At 40.5% G+C, this 22,751-nt stretch overlaps 1 protein-coding gene across 1 annotated transcript in view; it reads left to right on the top strand.

The window, feature by feature from the left end:
- RABEP1 (rabaptin, RAB GTPase binding effector protein 1) overlaps window positions 1–22,718 on the top strand; it is a 52,572-nt gene extending 29,854 nt beyond the window's left edge. The window contains exons 6-18 of the mRNA XM_074160844.1: window positions 2,758–2,893; window positions 3,653–3,831; window positions 4,618–4,743; window positions 7,133–7,600; window positions 9,687–9,791; window positions 10,542–10,658; window positions 11,906–12,004; window positions 13,440–13,580; window positions 14,275–14,464; window positions 14,753–14,808; window positions 15,428–15,526; window positions 16,311–16,427; window positions 18,546–22,718. Coding sequence (XP_074016945.1) covers window positions 2,758–2,893; window positions 3,653–3,831; window positions 4,618–4,743; window positions 7,133–7,600; window positions 9,687–9,791; window positions 10,542–10,658; window positions 11,906–12,004; window positions 13,440–13,580; window positions 14,275–14,464; window positions 14,753–14,808; window positions 15,428–15,526; window positions 16,311–16,427; window positions 18,546–18,647 — 1,935 coding nt within the window. The 3' untranslated portion in view covers window positions 18,648–22,718. The remainder of the gene's footprint in view (window positions 1–2,757; window positions 2,894–3,652; window positions 3,832–4,617; window positions 4,744–7,132; window positions 7,601–9,686; window positions 9,792–10,541; window positions 10,659–11,905; window positions 12,005–13,439; window positions 13,581–14,274; window positions 14,465–14,752; window positions 14,809–15,427; window positions 15,527–16,310; window positions 16,428–18,545) is intronic.
- The last annotated feature ends 33 nt before the right edge of the window (window positions 22,719–22,751 follow it).

The raw sequence follows: 22,751 nt of genomic DNA, 5'->3' as shown, positions 1-22,751 counted from the left end.
TAAATAATATCTACATCACTGTAAGATAGCTGCATTTAATGTACTGTTTTATAGAGAAATGAAGATGTTTTCTGTAACAAATACTTTATCTTGAAAGTCAAATAGGCTGAAATTGCAAAATAGCTTACCATTTGGATGGTTTTAAGACATAAAGTAAATACCTTGTCTTCTGGATCACTTGCATTTTCTTTTAAATATTCATCACTTGGGACTTGGGTCTTTTTAGTCTGGAGAAGAGAAGACTGAGGGGGGATCTGATCAATGCTTATAAATACTTAAAGGGTGGGTGTCAAGAGGAGAGGGGGCCAGTCTTTTTTCAGTGGTGCCCAGTGACAGGGCAAGAGGAAATGGGCACAAACTTGAACATGAGAAGTTCCACCTAAACATGAGGAGGAACTTCACTTTGAGGGTGGCAGAGCCCTGGAACAAGCTGCCCAGAGAGGTGGTGGAGTCTCTGTCTCTGGAGACTTTCAAAACCCACCTGGACAGTTCCTGTGCAACCTGCTCTGGGTGGACCTGCTTTGGCAGGGGGGTTGGACTGGGTGATCTCTGGAGGTCCCTTCCAACCCCATGTGATTCTGTGGTGTACTTGATCTTTTTTATTTTTTTCCTTCTAGTCCAGCTTGGAAGTCTGTCAGAGATTCGGGAGAACAATATAATTCATCTAACAATCTCAACACTTTTACTCGATTGAGAGTCCATACTTGAGTGTTTTCCTTCTTCACAGGTTCTTTGTGAATTGCTTTATAGGTCAAATTTTTTAGATTGAAATGTTCCTAGGAATAATAGTTCTCCGGGTAGTTCTGCTTTTTTTCTCGATTCAAATAATACTTCGTTTTCATTGCCAGGCTGATTTTGGGGAAGATGTGGAAATGTGAACCTTCTCTTGCTTGCTTGGTCTCAAAATGCCTTGGGTTTGCCTTTTTTTTCGGTGGTTTTTTTTTTCTTTTCCTTCTTCTTTTCATAAGAGTAGTCTATAATTTTTCTTAGAACTTTCCTGCTAAATTTATCTCCCTCTTTCCTTACAGGCAAGGACTGAGTAAAATTGACAGTTTCAGGATGAGGAATTGTGTTGTTTCCTCTGTCAGTCCTCTAAAATCTGAGCATGTTGTTTTATGGAATGAGTAAAACACAAGAACACATCTCTTAAACTGATCATTCTCTTTTTTTCATCCATGTTTCTAATTTATTGAGGAGTTGTTTTTAAAGAATTCTTGCCCTAGGTGGTGATTCTTACCAAAGAAAGTAACGTAGACCCTTAATTCTTACCTGTGGTTGTTTACAATTCATTCTTCCTTCTGTCTGAAGTTGCTGATAGTCCTACTCATGACACCTTTTTAGCTTAAAGGGAAGGAACTGCTATTTTGCATCTAGCAAGGACATGCTTAAGCACAAACTTGGGAAGTTGTTAAAGTACTTTAATCTACAGCGCTATTAATATGCAAGGTATTATTGACATGATTTATATTACTAGGCTGGTATGAGGACTGACACGTGCAGAATGAGCGATACGTTTGGCTTTTCTGTTGGTTGTGTTGAAATCCCTCGAATCTGCTCGAGTCATGTAATTTTATTTTTCAACATCAAGTATTTAGCTGAATTAGTGAAACAATGCATTTCTTTTGTTTAGGTGGGAGTTTTGGTTTTTTTCCCCCCTGTTCCATTCTTCCCAGGGGTTATTCTTTGGGAGTCAGATTTCTCTATTTCAATGGTTAAAAGACTTGCAGACAGAGGAGGTGGTACCCTAGGGCAGGAGAAGCTGTCCCCACCATCAGAGAGAAGTTAAAGCCAAAGGACTATCTTGAACTCTGAGTCAGTGCCTGTGGCTCATGCACTGTCTTGAGGAAGATGAAGAACGGCTCTGTGGAGCCAGTCAGGAATCGCCTGAAAGCTTTTGTTTCCTTTAAAATAAAAACTCTTCTGATTCCTAACTCAGTAAATCATAAAACTGAATAGGGCCATAAAGAAACCTTTCAGCCTCTTCCCTGCTCCAGGATGAGATACATTTGTACATGGATCATGGGCATCATGTTTGACAGATGTTTATTTAACCCTATCTTAAAAGGTTCTCACCGGAGGTTCTGCAGTCTCTGCAGGATGTTTGTTCCAGTTCTTTGTTAGCTTTGCTATTTAAAGAAATGAAAAAAGAAGAAAAAAGTCCTAATATACTTCTTCAGTCTGTCTTACTGTAATTGCTTAACATCCCGTCCTCCAGGGACAGGCTGCTGCTTTTTTTTTGCAGCAGCCCTTCATGGGTATGAATGTTTTTCTTGTCTGTCCCCAAGTTTTCTCTCCTAGGCTGACCATCCCTGGTTGAGTTCAAGTTTGCCTCATAGTCATGTTTTCTGACTACTATTATTATGCTATTTTGAACTGTCTCCTCATCCTCTTTGGAGCAGGAAACCCAAAACCAAATACAGAACTTAGTTGTTGGCTTATCAATGCTAATTAAAGGATTGCTTTATTGTTTGATATTCGTAGTCTCTTTACCATCTCTGTGCCACTGCTGTTGTGTCCCAACTGTGGGAACTCTATAAATATATTGGTATGTCTGACTTAGCAGAATTTTAGTGAGTAATATATTCAGAAATAAATACAAATTGCACACTTTTTTTGAGTATTTGTGATTTCTAGAAATAAAACTTGTCTTCAGCACCTGTATGTTACCCAAACAGGCAACACTGTAACTTGTAAGAAAGAGGAAATGCCTGAGAGTGTTCCTCCACGGAGACAGTGGTTTTCCCTTTTTTTATTCAGGTGAAAGAACTGAACCATTATTTGGAAGCCGAGAAGTCGTGTCGGACAGACTTAGAGATGTACGTGGCTGTTCTCAACACACAAAAATCGGTCCTGCAAGAAGATGCAGAGAAGTTGCGGAAAGAACTGCATGAAGGTGCGTGTTTAATAATAATCCTATTGACTCTCTTACACTAAGGATGCAAAAAGCAACACAGCTGTTACTCCTTTTCTGATTTATTTGAATTGGATTTAAAGAAATTGGGGCAGGGGGAAGCAATACTTTTAAATGTGAAAGCCCTTGAAATGGTGACAGAAGAGTTGAATGTGGAGTTCTTTTATGACGGAGAAAAACAACAGAGCCATTCATTCTCTTGAGGGATGCTGTTGAAATTCTGCTAAGTTCTTATAGTGTTGCACTCTTCCTTCTTACTAAAGTGATTTTACTGCTGTCTTTTATTTGTGTGCAATTAGGAGCATTATTTCTGTAACGTATCGATATGTCAATTCAGAATGCCTGGTAGTGGAAAGGATGTGTAAATGTCCAGGCATGTCAGCACAGCGCAGAATCACTGCTGAGGAATGGAAATCGGGACCTTCTGTTGAAATAAACAGGGGCGTAGAAGACAGTCTTTCGAAACCAGCAATTAAAAAAAAATAAACAATTAGAATTCACGAATGAAGTTAAGGCGTTAGTCTTCTAATTGGGAAATCTTAAACTGTCAGTAATACGTCCCTAATCACAAGCCAAGTTTGGAAACTAAGAAAAAGTCTTATTACATGCTAAATAGTTGTTGAACAAAGCCTGACTGTTCTTGATTAGAACAATAATTACTTTTATTCATGAAAATGCTTCTCTTTGGAAAAGAGGTTAAAAAATTGCTGGTTCAGAATGACTCTTTCTATTTTTGAATAGTCTGCCATCTCTTAGAGCAAGAGCGACAGCAGCACAACCAGTTGAAACACACATGGCAAAAAGCCAACGACCAATTCCTGGAGTCTCAGCGTCTGCTGATGAGGGACATGCAACGTATGGAAATTGTTCTGACCTCAGAGCAGCTCCGACAAGTTGAAGAACTGAAAAAAAAGGATCAGGTTACTTGCTGCTTTTCTCTTTTTTTTCTCTTTCCCTTTTTAAAAAATATTGTAGATTTATGTGGTATAACAGGTATGGAAACCGCATGTTGAAGACAAGTTAAAGTGTGTTACTGTTTCAAAAAATGATAACTGACAGTTTTAATAGAAATTCTCCGCTTGAGTGACAGCCAACACCGAACCTCTCCGTTTTTGTGAATATTTTAATATTACTGTATATAGAAAATTTAAAAATAATGTTGCCAGTATTGTTAAGTGAAAAGGTAATAATATCCAGAAGATAATCTTGGAGGAAGAAACAGTCACCTATGACACAAAACATCTGGGTTAAGGATGTTAAAATAGCAAGTTTCACTTCTTTCTGGGCTTTTCCAATACAGTGCCTAGCTCAGGCATAACTTAAGAACTTCATTTTAAATTAGCTTATGCAAGTGATTCTGTACATGCTTTATGACTTAGTATTCTAATATGTCTTTCTTTTGATTCTATTTCCATAAGTTATATTCCAGTGTTTAGAATGATCAAGTCACTTCTTATTTTCACATTTTGTTCTAATGCTTGTATAATGGCTGTTGATGGGGCCCACAGTGATGCAAGTATGCTGTCAGGTTCTATATAACAGCCAGTGGTTTTTAACGAAAAGAGTCCTTATGTGATAAATACTGGCTTTTTAAGCAAAATAATCTTTTCCAGTCCCTTCTTTGTTTATCACACCAGTTTGTCATGACCACTATGGCAAAATTGAACCCTGCTTATATGCATTCTCTATTTACCACTGATTTCTAGGAAGAAGATGATCAGCAAAGGCTTAGCAAGAGAAAGGAGCAGAAGCAAAAAGATTCAGATGATGAAACAAAAGCTTCATGTTCTCTAGCCCATGAGGAAACCCTTGCCCAGCTCTCTAGTGAAGAGGTAAAGCAATTGGAAAGTTCAAAGCAGCTTTGAGCTCTCGCGCATTCCTCAGGGTGTCGATTATAAATACAAATGCAAACTTAGTGCCTTTTATTCTCTGTAGCTTACAATTCTTATTAAGCAATGAGAAATCTTTGGAGTTGCACTTGAATATGTAAATTCTAATAAAGATTGGAAGACAATATTTCACGTTCCTTTGAGAGGTGCTGTTAAAAACTGTAATTTACTTTTTGCATTCTGGATGCTAACTGCTGTTAAATATTCTTGGGTCCTATAACCATGTTCTAAGACACCTAAATGTTGATAATTAGACCAATTATATCTGAAAATTCAGCAAGTGTACCGTAGCTACATTGCTAATGTACTTGTTGAATTTTGTACTAAACTTCCACTGGATAGACCAGTCTGAGATCACTGATTGTGAAGTTACCCGGTTGCTCAGCACGACGTGTGTCTCTGTATGTATTAAGCTACATCCAACTGGGCAAGTAGAGGGTTTTGTTCAGCAACCAAAAATAAGTTTGCCAAGGCTGTAGCTGGGGCTCAGCACCAAGTTTTTGCAGAAGCTGCTTGAGCTGTATTGGGAGACTCATCGTAACAGCCAGAAAAAATGCTGCTGCTGGATGTCGTTGGTCAGCAAGCCTTTGGGGTGGTGCAGACAGCCGTACGCTAGGACAAAATGAAATTGTATTTCAAATTTGCCTAAGCTTTTCCCCTGTGAAGGCACAAGGCCAACGAGCACACAGATTGGACCTTGGAAGCAGTATCACAATGGGCGATCGCTTATCCTTTCCCGCTGCATTTTGGTTGTTTATCTGATCGTCGGAGAAGTTCCTTTTCTGTTTTGTAAGTCAAAACAGGGATAAATTAATAAAAAGAAACCAAGTTTTGTGCTATAGAAGCGTATGTAAGCTTCAAGAGACTTGGGAATTTGCAGTGCCAACCTGTATTTTGCCTGTTTTATTTATCCTGTTTGGGGGGGAGGAAATACATACTTCTAGAGTCTGCCCTTTATTAACATCAATGATGGGTAGCAGTTCAGAATGCAAAAAGATGTTCAGAATCGGAACATCTAAATATAGCTTAGATCTAGTTCCACCCTTTATCCTACAGTAAGGCTACAACTTTTTCTGTTTCAAATACTGTGGTGTATACTAACACTGCTCTTCTCTGCTGGGCAGTTTGCAATACAAACAAATGATTTATTAACTGTATCACCAAACAATTGGTGTCTGAAGATACAGTTTATGTAACGCCATATTCTCTTGACTTTTTGTTATGAACTTAAACTCATATATCTATGAGTTTAAACTCATAAATAATTGATTTGATAAACAGTTGATAAACATACCAACTTTACATATTAAAGTAAATATAAATATGCCTAAAAAATGCTTAAAACAAAGCATTTACAGCAGTCATAAAACCAGTAATGCATAATATATTGTTATAAGTTATAAACACCTATATGGAAGTACCAGCTGCCTGCAAGTCTCTGCTGGACCTATTTCAGAAATGATTATTTTTCTCAAGAGGCTTGTTTTCAGTGATACTTTCCTTACGTGTCTAATGGCAAAGCAGAAGTGCATAATACATTGGAAAGTATTTTGAAAGCAGGCATATGCTTTTTAAATAAAGCATTACTGCTCTCTTTTCGCTGCTACAAATAAATAAAAATAGATCAAGAGACTTAATGTGCCTTATACACGTCACAGGACAGTCAGTGTGGCTTTTGGTATCGGCATTCCCCAGGATGCCTTTCTGTTTAAGCCCAGCCATTTCCCTTTTCACTTTACTTTATGTACAAATAATATTTTAAGAGAAGCAAATATTTTCTTTACGATATTTTGTTAGACACTCAAGCAGAAGAAAGAAGAAGAATACTTGTTTATCAGTATAGAGTTAGATTTCAAGTGCGTAATTCGCCATTTATTTTTATGCTAATGTGAAGTTTTTGTTTTATAAAAGACCTGAATTTACTTGTGGAAGTGGAGTATTGGCCTTCTGTTGTGTAGATTATAGTTTTAGAAATGACATTGCAAGTATATCACTTTAGTGGAAGAAGCACCTTATTTCAAATATTGGAAGATGTAAGGTGACTGTGTCCTTGCTTGTTTGGCAGGAAGACAGATTCATATAAAGGCGGTCTGTTAACAGAAGACCTTTTTTGCTTGTTTGTTTGTTTTGTTTTTTAATTCTAGCTGGTACACTTCAGTTCTCTATCCTTTTCTCTGCTGTGTTAAGCTTAGCGATCAGATGTTCTTGCCAAAGCCAATTTAAACTTACTTTTACCATATCTGATAACTAGTATCCAGCACTCCTTTTGTACCATACTTCTTAGAATGGAGTATATAATTTTTTTTCTTCCCTTTTTTTTTTTCAATTCCAGGTGCATGTAAATAGCACCCATGGCTCAGTCCATTCGTTGGATGCAGACTTGCTTCTTTCTTCTGGTGAATCTTTCAATAAATCGGATAATGATATGTTTAAAGATGGACTACGGAGGGCACAGTCAACAGACAGTCTGGGAACATCTGGATCTTTACAGTCCAAAGCTTTAGGATACAACAACAAAGCAAAATCTGCTGGAAACCTGGACGAGTCGGATTTTGGACCACTTGTTGGAGCAGATTCAGTGTCCGAGAACTTTGATACAGCTTCCCTTGGGTCTCTGCAAATGCCAAGTGGGTTCATGTTAACCAAAGATCAGGAAAAAGCAATCAAAGCAATGACACCAGAGCAAGAAGAGACTGCTTCGCTTCTTTCCAGCGTTACACAAGGGGTAGAAAGCGCTTATGTATCTCCTAGCGGTTACCGCTTGGTTAGCGAGACAGAGTGGAACCTGCTGCAGAAGGAGGTGAGTACTCACTGCACATCTCTGCTGTGACCACTGCCTGCACCTTGGGGGCTGTCTGCTGGGTGAAGGCTCTTCCTAATTTGCTTTACACGGACTTAGGTGCCAAAGAAAATGGGTAGCATCATATGCAGCTATTCACTTTTCTCTCTTGGAATATTTCTGTAGGGGAAGCACTTCTGATGCAAATGGTATTGCCTGATTCCATTCGTGGGAAAGTCAGCTTTACTAAATACAGGATATTTTTACCCTTAGGGGAGGGTCTGGCAAGAGGTAGCTTTTGATGTTGTAAATGTGTGAGGGGGTTAAAAATGGTGGGAGAGCTCAAAGGAGAAAATGGGAAGCTAAGGAAAGGATGTCACAGTGCAACAGGGGCGTGGGTAGGAAAGTGCAAAGATTACCAAAAGGAGCAGAGCTAACAGTGCTGGTTTGTACGCCAAGGGGTTTTACTGGGGATTGCGCATGGAGTGCAATTTAGAAATAAATGAGCAGCCGAGATATGCAAAACACACAGAGCTACCACAAAGGAAGCTTCAGAAAATTGTTGGGGACTTGCATCATCAGAAAGCAATTTCTGGGAGCGACAAGCAGCAGATTAGATTTAACACTTGCCAGTTCCAGTATGGGTGACCAAGGAAGTCGTTGCCTCTGGGTGTTCTGCCTGTCAGTTTTTCAGCAGCTTTATATGAGGCCAGTTCAAAGCTTGTGTTTGGTTTATTGATGAAAGGAGAAGTCTTGTGGGGCTCCTGTGGTTACTCTATCAGAAGAAGAGAGGTTAAGGAGCAACACTTTAGGGTAAAGAAAGGGGTGAAAGGGATAACAATCCATATTGGGTGAAAAGGAAGACAAGATGGACATTAAAAAAAAAAAAAAAAAAAAAAAAGGAATGTAAGAATGCAGTGAAAGAGGAGAGGCCAGGCAAAGGACAGGTGAAATTTAGAACTAGTCCTATTTCCTTTCCTCAACTTGTTGAAATTCAGCTAATCTGCAAATCATTACTTGTAAAGTTGTGATTTTTTCATGTTGCTACTAATTTGTAATATCTGGAGAAATTGCGGTGTGGTGATCTCAGAGCTGAGTTAAATCTCATCTCTTGAGTATTTCCTTGCCCTGTTGACATGTGGATGACATTTTACTCCAACCCTCTCTTAGAATTCAGAAAAGAACTGCAACTGCTTCCCACGTGTAAAAGCGGGGTATGTGAATGCCTCTCTCTGCGTGGGACATGGAGCAGTGAATACAAATTTTCAGCTCCAGCCTGACTTGCAGCTTTGATAAAACTGCCATTTGTCCCCTTGGCCAAAACAATCACAATTTCAAAACGGCAACTGGTTTACTCTTTGTTTCCCTGCTGCACACCCCAGCACTTACACACACACACACCCCCCTCGTTTTGGTTTTTTTTTTTCTTTTTTTCTTTAAATCTGTCTGTCTTCTACTTTATTCTTTCCCAATTGTTCTTTTAGCTGGTTATTCAGTCTCTGACAGTGAGCAATCCTAGAGGAGGGTATTAAAATGTAAATAAAGCTTAATGACTTGTAGAAAGAATCAGTACATGCCATTGAAAAATTTTCAAAGCTGTTACAGGAGGAAAAAGATTGAAGGAAGTCCTGATCTGAGGAACTGACATGCTTTTTAATTTGTTTATGTAAATTAAAACCAAAACAAACAAAAACCCCCAAACACTGTAGTATTGTGTTTATAATTTGATTTGTAATACAAAACAATTGCATGAAAAAAATGCTGTGGTCTGTTGCAAGCTTTTTTCTGGGATGTCTGTGTCTATACAGGTAATTAAGTAGTATCTTTCAAAAAGACACACTGAATGACTTGATGAACTCTTGCATGTCATGGCTTATTGCTTTTGTGCTGATAGTGGGACTCATGCCAGGAAAAGCTGATATCCTGCAGCTGATTTACATTATCCTTTACTTTTAGAGCAACTTAACTTGCCATTACATCATTCTGCTACTGTCTTTTATCCCTAATATTTTGTGATCACACAACACACCTGAGACTATGTAGCACTCCTGCATTCCTTGAAGCATTTTATGGCCTTGATGGCAGGTGATAACTCTGTGTTCTCCAGGTGCAGAACGCAGGGAACAAGCTGGGTAGACGCTGTGATATGTGCTCGAATTATGAGAAGCAGTTGCAAGGTATCCAGATTCAGGAGGCTGAGACAAGAGACCAGGTGGGATTTCTCTTCAAGCTTTAGCAAGACTTCTGCAGTTGTTCATACTGCTAAGGTTGCAACAGTGAACCATCTGCTGACTTATTCATTGGTTTTAACTGAACAATGTCAGCATGCTTAAAATCTGGATGACTTCTGACATTTTAGTGATATAACTTGATTCATTACTGTTACGTGATCATGAGCACCACGTGTACCTATTTCTTAAGGATTCACCCCAGAGAACAACTTTATCCAGTGCTATAGGACCATGCAGTAAAGGCACTGTTCTATAAAAAGTGGTGTGCTCATGCTGAAGTCAGTATCTTTCATAATTTATATTCTAAAATGCTTTTCATGCATTGAATTCTTTTAACATTGATACTGGAAGAGTTGTTAATAGCAAAGGGGAAATTAGAGGACCTCCTCCGAGCAGCATAAAATGACCATAAAGTATTGGAGGATGTTTTGTTTCCTGCTGTATTCTGAGGAACGGTTTTCAGATGGGTACGGAAGGCATGAGTCATGTTCTGCTTGGAAATAAGGGATTGAAGTCATTGCATGGCGATGGTCCAGTGCAGTTTGTGCCGTGTTTCCTTGTAGGTATAATCTGTGATGTGGGGTTTTTCAGAAGATCAGCAAAGGCACTTCTGGGTTGTGTAGGGTTTGGAGAGATTTGTTTTATGGTTTGGGGTGCAATGGGATGGGTTATATTTGTGTTCAGGAAGTAAATACTCCCCAAAATTATATTATGTTGTTGTAACAACACAGGTGAAAAAGTTGCAGGTGATGCTGAGACAGGCCAATGACCAGCTGGAAAAGACAACGAAAGATAAACAGGAATTGGAGGATTATATGAAACAAAGTGCTGAGGACTCCTCTAATCAGGTACAAGCATTTTCTAATCAAGATGGTAGGAATCGTGAAATGTTATTAAAAGTATGTAACAAGAACTCATGTCTCCTGTTAGATATGGATGGACTACCTGTTGTAGAGGCAATAAAAATGAGAATTTCTAGGGTTCGTTATGTTCCACCTGAGGCTGCCACAGTTTTTAGATAAGTCTGTCATGTCTCTAATATCACGTTACCCAATTTTGGCCCTAAAGTTTCGTCTCTAATCTTGAAATCTGTTACAGGTGTGATGATCAGGATTTGAGTAGTGTTTTGAAGTTTTGAAGTGACCTGTGTATGAAATCACCCAAACGTTCAAAAGTAGCCCTGTCGTCTTGGTCACTGTCCTTGGCAGTAGAAGAGTGGTCCTATTCATACCACTTGCTGTCATCAACACCTGACACCCAGTTACTGGACTTGGGGTGAAGACACACAGTTAATGAGTGTCTGAGGAGGCAGTACCAATACTTGGTCAAAAATATGCACTAGACTTCTTTAAAACGGTAGCCTGCTGAAAAGATTTTTTTAGTCTGAGATGTGTATGTAACTCTCCTGGAACAACAGAGCCAAATAGGATGTGTGGTAGTCATAGCTTTAAGAGACAAAGTCATCATCTTTCGCCCATTAAAGAATACAATATGAGGTAAATGCTATGTACAAGACATTGAATTTACTTCACTTGAGCTGGAAGACTCTCTCTCTTCCATCCCACCCAGTATTTTTTTCTTACTAAAGAAACAGCTGTCGTTAGACAAAGTCTGTCTTCGGTGCCAGGGATGTCTTTATACCTTCTTTCTTTTGGCTGTACCAGGGTGCTCTTAATTAAATAATACTTAGGCATGTGGTGTTGTAGAATAACTTAATTGTAAAGTTTTTGAAGATCTATGCTTTCAGAGAAAGGTAAAAAAATTACCTTAAAGAAAATACTGAAAACTTACAGTGTAGCTCTGCAGTTCCCCTTCAGCGTCATTGAACAGGCTTACATCCAAGTTTGATTAGAATTAACTGCTTATTTGTTGTTTGGAAATAGACTATATTATTGGTATAGAAGCACAGCATCTCACTGACTTGAGCTGCATTACTCCTGTATTGAGTAAGGAAATAGCAAAATAAACTTTAGTGGATTAGTTTGACATTTCAAAGTGTATGTTAGTAATGAGAACAGACAAGAGAACTTCAGTGATTATTTCTTCAAAATTTGTTTCATGCTTTATGTCTTTGTCTGGGTTTTCTTTTTTGAAGATCTCTTTGCTTATGGCTAAATGTCAGAAGTCGGAGAACTTCCTCAGCGAGCTGCAGCAGGCGTTTTCGCAAGCAAAAAGAAGTGTCCAGGAGCAAATGGTAAGACGGCTTAGGCCCAGGGATCGCTTCAGCAGCAACTGTTTGTCTGACCTTTGCAGCTCAGCAGCTGCCAAAGGCTCTGTCTTGCTGCCCAGGCAAACTTGGCTGGAGAGAGCTGTGCATCTTGACATGTGAATTACTGGCCAAATGAGCTCTGATGACAAGTGCTGGACCTGTAACAGTTCTTAGGGGCAGTCAGTCATGCTTTCCGTGTGTTTGCATATTGATTAATATTGAGATCACTAGTCAACTTGTTCCCCTTATTCATTATGTACATTCCCTGCCCATTTAGTATCTTATTTCACCTCAGATCTGAAGATGGAATAGATTTTTCTCAAGATAATTTTTCAGGATACATCACAAGTACCATCACTAGTGAGTATTTTCTTGAGTTTTAGACATGAATGCTCAATGTTTTTACAGGTCAGACTTAAAATATCAGCCCTGACACCCAGGAAGAGATGTGTATGGGAACTCACTTGGTGGTTGTTGGTTTTCTTTATACTATTTTGAGCATCTTGTAGGAATTAAGCCAGAGAACAGGAATAGAACCTCATTTTCTAGGGCAGAACAAAGTCTAACTTCCTTAGAGCGATTCATTCCCTTCTATGTTAGAATCAAGTTTCTTTTTTCCTCCCTTGCACAGCATCGCAGGGACTATGAGCATTCATTCTCATCGATCCCAGTATTGCAGTTCTGGGCTTGTCTGTAGGACGTCAGGACGTTGCTTGCAGAAATGTTCTGTGTGATGTTCTGCTGCAGGTGCAGGAGCTTCAGAAAACGATGGGAATGTGCTTTTCATGCTGCCCACCTCTAATACAAAGGGCAGCCTCTCTCAGAGTTCAAGTCCCTGTTTCCCTATACCAAAGCAATCATTCCTCTCAGAAAAGTTTGCTGGATATTTTTTCTTTTGTAATTCAAGCAAAACTATAGTTTCTTAATCCTTTTTCTTCATGTGGGATCAGCTGTTTTCATATTTTCCTCAAAAGGCAGTGGGAGGCAGATGCTTACCACTGAAAGTTTCAGGATGAATGTTTAAGGTTTTTAAATAACCTGATCTTAGAGCTGAGTTGTTCGGTGAATTTAGTAAACATCACTGCCTGTTCCTGAAACCACATGTCCTGAAACCACATGTCCCCTCCATGAGCACAGCCAGCTACTGGGTAAATATGGAAGAGAACTGGGAGACTTAACAATGCTGTATTTATCGCTTGCTTCCTCCTATCTGTACAGTTAAGATTGATCTTGCCTTTATTTCTGGTGCAAAGCCCAGGCAAGAGAGAACCGATCGTGTTGATCCACACAAACATTTTGTTTCCCTTCTTCACGAAGAACATCAATTCACCAGAGCTCTGAAAGCAGTGATAGCAAATGGGACGCGAAAAGATCTGAGCGTGACCCTGAGTGAGAATTTATGCTTTTCTTTACATTGGAGGCTGTCCTGACACAGTCGAGGGAGCAGGTTTCAGAAGAGCTGGTGAGACTGCAGAAAGATAATGAAAGTCTTCAAGGAAAGCATAGCTTGCATGTGTCTCTACAGCAAGCCGAAGATTTCATTCTACCAGAAGCAGCAGAGGTAAAACATCTTTAAATCGTTAACACAAATAATGCGTGGATTAGATCTTGCTGGAAGAATACCCTTTGTCAAAAAGCTGACTCAAGTAGCACAAGGCACAAGCAGCTGGATATTAAACCTTTTAAGTCTGTGATGTACAAAATCGGCAATCTGATCCATGCTCCAGGGTATGGATAGATAATAATAATACGAGTTAACTGTGGCCTGACAAGTGCTCTGTTGTCAGTAGAGTGTGGGCTTATCCCAGTTCAGCCAGTTTAAGCTGTATTTTGCAACTGGGCACACAAGTGTTCAGTCACCGTGCCTCCAATATAGGTATTGATTCAATAAATGAAGCTTAGTCAGTCACTTTAATTAAGACCGGTAATAATCCTGAGTCCTGAATCATGATAAGCCTTGTCATCCTTCTCACGGCCACTCCCTTATCCTCAAGCAGGTCAAGCTTAAAAGATTGTGTGGGGTGGAGGGCAGGGGGAGAGGGTTGTAGGCCTGTGGAGACGGGGATCTGTACACGTTCTTCATTTGCTACGGCCAAGCAAACTGCAATTTTGTTTTAATACCTTGCTGGAGGTACCTCTGTCCCAACCTGGGACAGACCTCAGGGTAACGTAACTTTGTCTCTGGCTTGTATGCTGATAAATGTGGTGCTGTATCTAAAGATCCTAATATAAATCTTCGCTAATCATTGATTCAGGAGCTCCGTGAGCTGATTTTAAAATATCGTGAAGACATAATTAGTGTGCGGACAGCGGCAGATCACCTCGAGGAAAAACTTAAGGCGGAGATTTTATTCTTAAAAGAGCAGATTCAAGCTGAACAATACTTGAAAGAAAATATAGAAGAAACTCTACAGCTGGAAATAGAGAATTGCAAAGAGGAAATAGGTGAGCAGGGGTAAAACAGTCTCAAAATGGGAATATTAGAAATTAGGTAAGTGAAGACTTGATTTTGTGATAAGTAGATTATCTGAATTTTAAATGCTGTCCAGGTTTGATAGCAGATACACCAAAGCTGTGCAGCTGAAAACAAAAGTACAATTATTTGTTTACCTTTGAGGTACCTTTGGTGTAGCACGTGCTTAATTCTCCTTTAAATATTAACAGAAGTAAACAGGGTATGTCCAGTTTCCTGTGTTTTTCTTGCATTTAAGCTTTAATATTCTTGTTTTTCAGCTTCCATTTCCAGTTTAAAAGCTGAACTGGAAAGAATAAAAGCGGAAAAGGAACAGGTAAGGAGCCCTTTCACTGTGGGAGTTTTGGTTTGGTTTTTTAAACAAGGAAAATAGGATTATTTTTTTCCTGCTAGTTCTGTCAGTGACACTGCATTGTTGTTTTTGACATCAACCTCTTCATATCAGAGAAAATGAACTCTTTTCCCAAACGCCTTTGAGCTGTCAGTAACACTTCAGATATATTTTTATATGATGTTTAGTGTGCCCGGTGTTGGGAGGGAAAGAGCTGAACTAAGGACAAAACAGCTGTATCGATGCCAGTGTAGGACTGGGACACGGTCATAGTTCTGTTCCTTGAAAGGTGTTTTGTCTGTTTATTAATCAGTAACCTAAATATTGGGTTAATTAATTCCTGACTAAATTCCTAACTAATATTAAGCTACCTACTAATAACCTAAATGTCTGGTTTGGCCACTTCTCTCCAGCTCCAAAAACAAATAAATAGAGAGAAAGAGAAGTTATTTAGGTGTTTTGTGTGTCCCTAGGAGAGATTATTTAGGTGTATTTCTGAGTCCTAGGAAAGACACTTAGACTATACCTCCTGTGTGGAGGGACTGTGAGAAATTGAAATGTTAGGAATTTTAATTAATACTTTTTTTTTATTATTATTATATAGCTGGAAAGTTCTTCGCAGGAAAACCTGCAGCAGCTGGAGAGTCTGCAGGAAACAAAAACCACTCTAGAAGAACAGTTGAAGAAGGAGACAGCAGCAAAGGTAGCTATGCTGGCTGGGTGTGCAGTATGTCTGCATCTTCTGTGATAATCAAACTGTGGTCAGAAGATGTATCACTACATGAAAATGAGGAAGCTTTTGCATGTTGGTAAGATTCTGACAGTGAAGTAGCATCTGTTGGATACGGTTTAAATCCTCATCCCAGTCATTTTGCGCTTGGATTTGTAAAGCAGTGGGTTTGAATTGCTGCTGACTTGGGAGTCTCTTGTGGGTCATCTTCCAAAGTTAGGCTTCAGTACAGTTTCTGCATGTGGAAAGCTTCCTGACTAACCAAACCTTGGATTAAATGCTTTGATACTTTTGAATAAACAGTGTTTTGTTGTTACTGTAGGAAGGAGCCCTACTTTGGCAGTCAGGTGAATTAATTGTGATCTGATTTCTCTCCTCCCCCTCCTACCTCTCCTTCCCCAATGTTTTTGACTAAAACTGGAGACAGCATGATAGTCATATTTTCACCAGCAGATTGCTGCCCTTCTATGGTCATGTTCCATTAAAACTCAGAAATCTGTTTTTTTATTTTGAGATCCTTGGACATTGGGCTTTTCTGTGCTTTAACCAATCTAATGAGGATGTTTGTCTGATGGGCATTACCCCCAATTTTGCAATTAGGAAAATTAACCAATGACTCTTTCTACATCTCAATTTCTTGCCAGGACTCAGAATAACCATGCTGCTTTGCTCTAGTTATCATGCTTTAATCAGTTTATATGAGCTTCTCCTTTTTTATTCAGTTTAAGCATAGCATAAGGATTCTCTTTCTCTTCAGGCAAGCCTTGAACAGCTGGTATTTGAAGAGAAGAATAAAGCTCAGCGGTTGCAGACTGAATTAGATGTCAGTGAGCAAGTACAGAGAGATTTTGTAAAGCTTTCTCAGACGCTTCAGGTAAGGAAAGTGCAATCAATTTCTAAGGTGCTGCTTTTGTTTCTTTGCTTCTCTAGAACTGTGTAAAATAAGAAGTAGCAGTGGTAAATTTTCTTATGTTGGTACTTAGAGCTATTTTTAAAGTTATTAGTATAATAAACTGATCAAGTATTCCTAATATAATACTAGTATTATAGCCTATTGGGGATTTAATTCTGATTACTTGATTCTAACCGATTCTCAGCAGCAAAGACACAACTGTTGTACTAAAAGGAACTGTAGAGAGCCATAAGTGATGGCACCTCATCTCTCTGGCATTTATGATTCATAGAATAGATTTATAGAATGGTTAGAGTTGGAAGGGACCTTAAAGATCATCGGGTTCCAACCCCCCTGCCATGGTCAGGGACACCTCCCAGTAGATCAGGTTGCTGTTCAATTCCGTTGTCCATCTCCTGTAACATCTAGTATGTTACTTTTCATAGCAAATCATTGGGTTGCAAACATTTGAGTTCAAAGTAAGGGACTTTTACTGTTTGAGGAACCATTTTAATATATTCATATCATCTGACATTTACTGCTTTCCATTTATACTATCTTATTAGTCTTACTAGTCTTGTCCTTGCTATTGTCACTATTGCTGTCCTTGCATTTCCTCCAAAAAGTGGAACCTGTGGTTGGTGATGAGTAACTAAGAGATGGCTGAAGGAAGGAGTTTTGGCAGGGTGTTCATCGAAGCTGGTTCCAGTTTGTCAGGCTGGTCTCTCTGTTAACTGTAGAGAGCGTGACGGGACCTGCAGTTTCGGTACCTGCAGGGTGACCAGCTGTCTCCTCGGGGAGCCACTGGATTGGTCTCACCTTTAGTATCTGTGGGTTTAGAATTTGCACGCTCCCTCACATTCCAGCTTAGTAGAGATCTTGCTCACAAAGGGGACACTGAAATTCGGCACTGTCTGCTCTTGAGTTCTTGGCCAGTCTGCTTGGTGAAGTTCAGCAGAATTAAAAATGTAAATTTTTTGAGTCAAGTGTTCAGGTTTGTTTGGAAAACTAAAGCAGGAATGTAGGAGATTGTTTACTAGACAGAGTTTAGCTGGATGGACAATGGGGATCTGTACTCTCTTGTTCTGGCTGTTTCTGGAGGAGTAGGTAGGACAAAGGAGACTATTGAATTGTCCTGGCTGGTGAAGTTGCTTCTTGCTTGTCATCATTCTTCTTATTTTGTGTTTTCTTTCTGCCCCTAAGCAGCCCTTACACGTTAGTTTCTCAGCAGTTGGTGCTTTCAGTTTAAACAGTGGTTTGTGCCATCTCCACCGTGCACAGTACAGGCGTAACACGAGAGATTACCATTGAATGAGGATTTTGGTTTCTTGATAGTCTGACGGGGTTATTATTATTTCCTTCCTTGACCCTGTCAGTGGAGAGTCTGTGCGAGTATCACTCGTGTGAGGTGTCCGCTGGCCAAATTAGGTATCGGCAATGGAGAGGAAGGGCTAAAAATCAATTAACTGCTAATTGGGAATTTACAACTGAAAGCCCAGATCCCAACACAAAGAACTTGAAAGTTCGAATGTAAAAAAATAAAAATATAAATTGTGACCTCTTTTCATTCATTTAAACACGGTTCTGGCTGGGCACTTTATCAGCATATAAGAAGTAGTTTAAGATGGATTATCAGAAAAGCAGGTAACAGGAGTGAGCTTGGAAATGGGACATTTCCTCCAAGATCATTTAACTTTGATGTTGAGAGGCTTGAAGGTGTATGTTAGGCAGGTCTGTACTTCCTTTATGTTCCTTCTGTGAACGTTTATATTGCTTTGCACATCTCTAGTTTGCCTGGCCAGTACAGTGTCCGTTAGGCAAAACGTAAGTGATGATGAACGTTTGCTTGAGCCCTGCAGAAAGTAGCTTTTTATTGTAAAAACACAACTGCCTTATGTCTTCCTTCCCCTCGTTCTTGGTTCTAAATGAAGCTTTTGCTCCTTCACGTCTTCCACTTCAGCCAACGATGATTTGATCTCCCTTCCGCTTGCCAGGCCCTGCGGGTTGCCCACTGGCCCGTTGGCTCAGTTCTGGTTTGGGGTCTGTGTTCTCGCGTCGGCACATTTTACCCGCTCAATTGCCTCTGTTGGTTTCCTGTAGGTGCAGCTGGAGCGGATCCGGCAGGCAGATTCCCTGGAGAGAATCCGTGCAATCCTGAATGACACAAAACTGACGGACATTAATCAGCTTCCTGAAACATGACACCCTGATGAGCTGGCTCCGAGGCTGCGTTTGGGGTTTTTAACTCATCTTTATAGCAACATTAATTATTATTTAACTCTAACCGAAAGAGCAGAAGACAACAGAGGGGAGCAATGACTAAGTTTTGTTTCTAGAGGGGAAAAAGGTTTCGTACTGGGCAGGAAGAGAGCACAAGGGTGACTTTGCAGTGTAGGAAGGAGAACTTTCTAATGGAAACACTAATGAGTGCGGTGTTTCGTGTTCCACTGAGTGGGATCAGTCCTTACATTCTGAAAAACTTCCCCTCTTTCAGCCAACTTCATAACCTAATATAGAGTTTTGGAACATTTCCCCCCTGTCTTTCCCTCTTTCCTTCCCCCCGCCCCCCCCCCCTACTGTGATCAAAGTAGCTGCTGGAAACCATATTGTCCCTCCAAAACATTGAAGAGCAAAGTGGTTGAAGTTTTTCTGTTTGAATAGTCAGTAACAGTATTCAGCTAGCAGAGAGAATGAGGTGTAGAGTATGCTGTATGAATATTTTATATTAAAATATGACTTTATTAGCAGGACACTGGATATTGATCTTATTTCATAACTCAGTACTTTTTCTTTTCTTTTCTTTTTCTTTTTTTTTTTTTTTTTTTTACACCATTGACTTTGTGTTGAAGAATCTGGATGCTGCTGAAATGTGGTGGAACATGAGTGAGCTGTGTGGTGTCTCCTGAACAGATAAATGCTAATTTAAAAAAAAAAAAAAAAAAAAAAAGAAAAGTGTACTGAGAACTTAACTCATTGAAATTTTTCCGTTGAATTCTGATACTTAAAGAAAAGCACAAGAAATGCACTGTTTTGTAAACTCTTTTCACAAATGAAATTTAGAATGTGGAACTACAACCGGTTCTTTCTCATCTCGAAAGCTGAGCAGTACCTGTAACCCCCTTCTCTGTGTTTATAACAAAACCAGACCCAAGCTGGTATAAATCCTGTGTGTTGTCTGAGCGTTTCCTGGGGTTTGTGCAGATCTGCTTTGTGGCGGTGGATGACACCGGGTGTGAAGTTGGCAGCTTTCCCTGGCGCGTGTCGCGGTGGCGAGGTGCTGAGTGAAGCAGTCAGCCTGACCCACCTCCTGGGGGTCGGCGTGGTAGTACGCAAAGCAGTGATTGTACTCTCAAATCACAGAGCACAATGGCGCCGGAGCCGCGTTATTCTGCTGGTTCAAGTCTGAAAGGTACAGTGCATCTCTTACTGTAACGTCTGGTGTCGTGGGATTGCTCAGAGTTGGCTCCTACCTACACTGTCCCGTATTTCTATATTTAAATTACACTATGTAACGGGACAGCAGAGGCAGGAGATGCCTGTGATCGATGAGGTGCTCGGTTTGGGTTTCTTGTTCTATAACTGTATGGCTGTAACATGACCATTCCTCCTCCTTTTTCTCCTTGTGTTGGAGTTGATGCACACAGTTGGATAGCAATGGTCTCCTGAACGGTTGCGGGTGTTGGTGGTGACATTGAGTTCTTGAACTGGCCCCTGCTTATGACTCAATTAGGAGGAAGGAGGCTGAAAGAGCAGATCATTACTGTCCAAAATTTATTACTCAGACTTTCCTCCATTCCTTACTGTTTTTTTCTCTACATACTTAGCCATAGATCTGAAGGTGATGAAGAAAACCAGAAATGATAGAAAATGCTCCAAACTGTAATGCACATGATTATATTTTAAGTGCTTAAATCCTTCTTTTAGCAGTGTGGATCCTGCTACTAACATAAAGTTAGAACTGGTGGTTTTGAAGAGGAATGCCTTAAAATCAGCCAAAAAGAAGCATACAAGCTCAATTCCTTGTCATTCATTGCAAGAATTAAAGCATTTTATTCACCCTAGCAATTAATTCCTTTCATAATCCTGACACCCAAAAGCCATTTTCCCTGTGTTAGTAATGAGTAGACTAATAGACGGCAGAGTTGTCGTCTTCTTAAGATGACACTTAATTTCACTTAAAAGTGAAATTGAAACGTGGCTTAGGTTCTTTATGAATTGACTATTACCAGATTTCGAGGTTTTTAAGCTTTCTCACTATTTGCTGAACTGTGAGGTGACAGCAGCTGCCTCCTGATGCATAAATCCAATACCCGATGGTTTGCATTCAGTTTTCCAGTGGTGAGGGGCTCGTTTAGTTGAATAAACTTTGGAGGAAAAAAAAAAAATAAATAAATACAGGTCTTTATTAGGAGCTGCAGAATGAAGAGCTTTTTCCTGTGTCCCCTTCCTTCCCCAAAAGTAACTCTGAACTGGTTACTGATAGTGAACGTGGGCAGCAGCGTTTAAGGAAGCCTGTTGTTCTATGCAGAACCATGACGAGTCCTAGAGCTCTCTTCAGCAGCCAAACACTTGAGGAAATGCGCCCGAAGACCTGTGTAGAAACAGGATTTTTGGCTGAGTTTTGGGACTGTCCTAGTGCAGGAGAGCGAGGCCAGTGGCTGGTAATGGCCTTTCAGCAGCCCTTTCTGGTCTACATGTCCGTGCCCGTTCCTGGCAGCCCGACCTGCCCCGTGCCACCATGGCTGTAGCTGACTGTTTGAGATGGGTTCAGGTGCTGCAGGGCTGGTGGGGCTTTTCCCTTAGTGTATTATTTTTTTATTTTTTTATTTTACAAATGGTTGCCATGGCTTTCTGTAGGTGTGCTCAGATGGCAGAGGGCTGCGGGGTCGCTGCAGTCCGTACGGTGAGTGGGCAATCGGTTTGTGAGCTTTCATAGCCACAGTAACAAATCCAAGTGGTGCCGGATGGAGTTTTGCATGCGCGTGTGTGTGTGTGTGTTCGTGTGCATGCTCGTGTATTTTCTGTGGCCAGTGATGGCACGTTGGGCTAGTTGGAGGCAGCTGGAGGCATAGGCTGCGGGGCACCAAGAGGGCTGAGGTGAGACCTGGCCTGCAAAGGCTGGTGCTGCCGCCCGGCTTCCTTTTAAACCCGGTCAGTGAAGGAGCTTCCTTTGGTTTGGAGAGGGAGGGTGTACAATTTATGGTTGTTTTCCTTTTTTACCACCTTATTCCATCACGCACCTAAACACCTTCCCTCCTCTTCAGGTATTAGCTGTGACCATTTTAGGAGTTGAAATGTGAGTGACCTTTTTTCACCAACCGGTGCAAATCTCTCATTTTTCTATCAGAGCCCTGGCTGTTCACAGAAGTGTTGGGAGATGTGCTGGCTACGGCCAGCTGTCCTGTGAACCCAGAGGGGCTGGTCCTCCGGGGAAGGCCACCACAGCTTCAGCAGCAGTTCCTCAAGCTTCTGCTGAACTTAGAGGCCTTTAAAAAAAAATGAGTATATAAGCGTGTGCCAAATTTACAGAGCAAATGTAAAAGCCTGTAAATGAAGTGGTGGAGCTACTCACAGGATGGATTACGGTGGTATCGCTCCTAAAACCAATGCTCTTCCCTCCAGCTCATGGTGTTCTGAAGCCTGATTTGAGTAGGGTGGTAGGTTCTCCTGGCTCAGTAAGAGATTCGGAACAAGGCACTACTTCTAACCTGGCAGGTCAGCTACGACACACAGGGTGAGCGGATTAGAAAACTGGATTCTGTTCCTGTAGCCTGTAAAAGGGACGAGATGGAGTTTTGTATGCATTCCTGTACCTGTATAGTCTTAATCTGTACAAAAAAACCCAAGTGTTCTTGCAGCATGCCTGGTAACCTCGTTACCCGACGGGTACTAACAGCCCTCCTTCCCTTCCAGCTTGACTTTGGCACTGACGGTGCCACTTTTGTAGCAGTGCAGTACTACTTTTCCAAACTGAGCTTGACCACGTCACCTTTTCTAAGGGGTGGGAGGGAGGGGACAACAATTATTTATTGTCCACTAAAGTTTGTCTACAGCAGATCAATAATTGGCCTTTTAAGGGCAAGACGGGCCCCAGAGCCATCCTTTGATAGAGGCAAAGTGAGCGTTTGGAAGTTAATACTGCATTCCAGTGAACCAAGCCATTGGTGTCCTGTGCAATTGTGGGTGTAGAATTCTGCTGTCTACAGGATTCAAGTGTAACCATTTGTTAACTGTATTGAAGGTGTGTCCTTTATGAAGAAAGTGTTCCAAATTAAAAAAAAAAAAAAAAAAAAACCAAAACAAAAA

The sequence above is a fragment of the Numenius arquata genome, chromosome 18, assembly GCF_964106895.1.
Source record: "Numenius arquata chromosome 18, bNumArq3.hap1.1, whole genome shotgun sequence".
Lineage (NCBI taxonomy): Eukaryota > Metazoa > Chordata > Aves > Charadriiformes > Scolopacidae > Numenius > Numenius arquata.
This window is presented reverse-complemented; position numbering and strand designations above follow the sequence as displayed.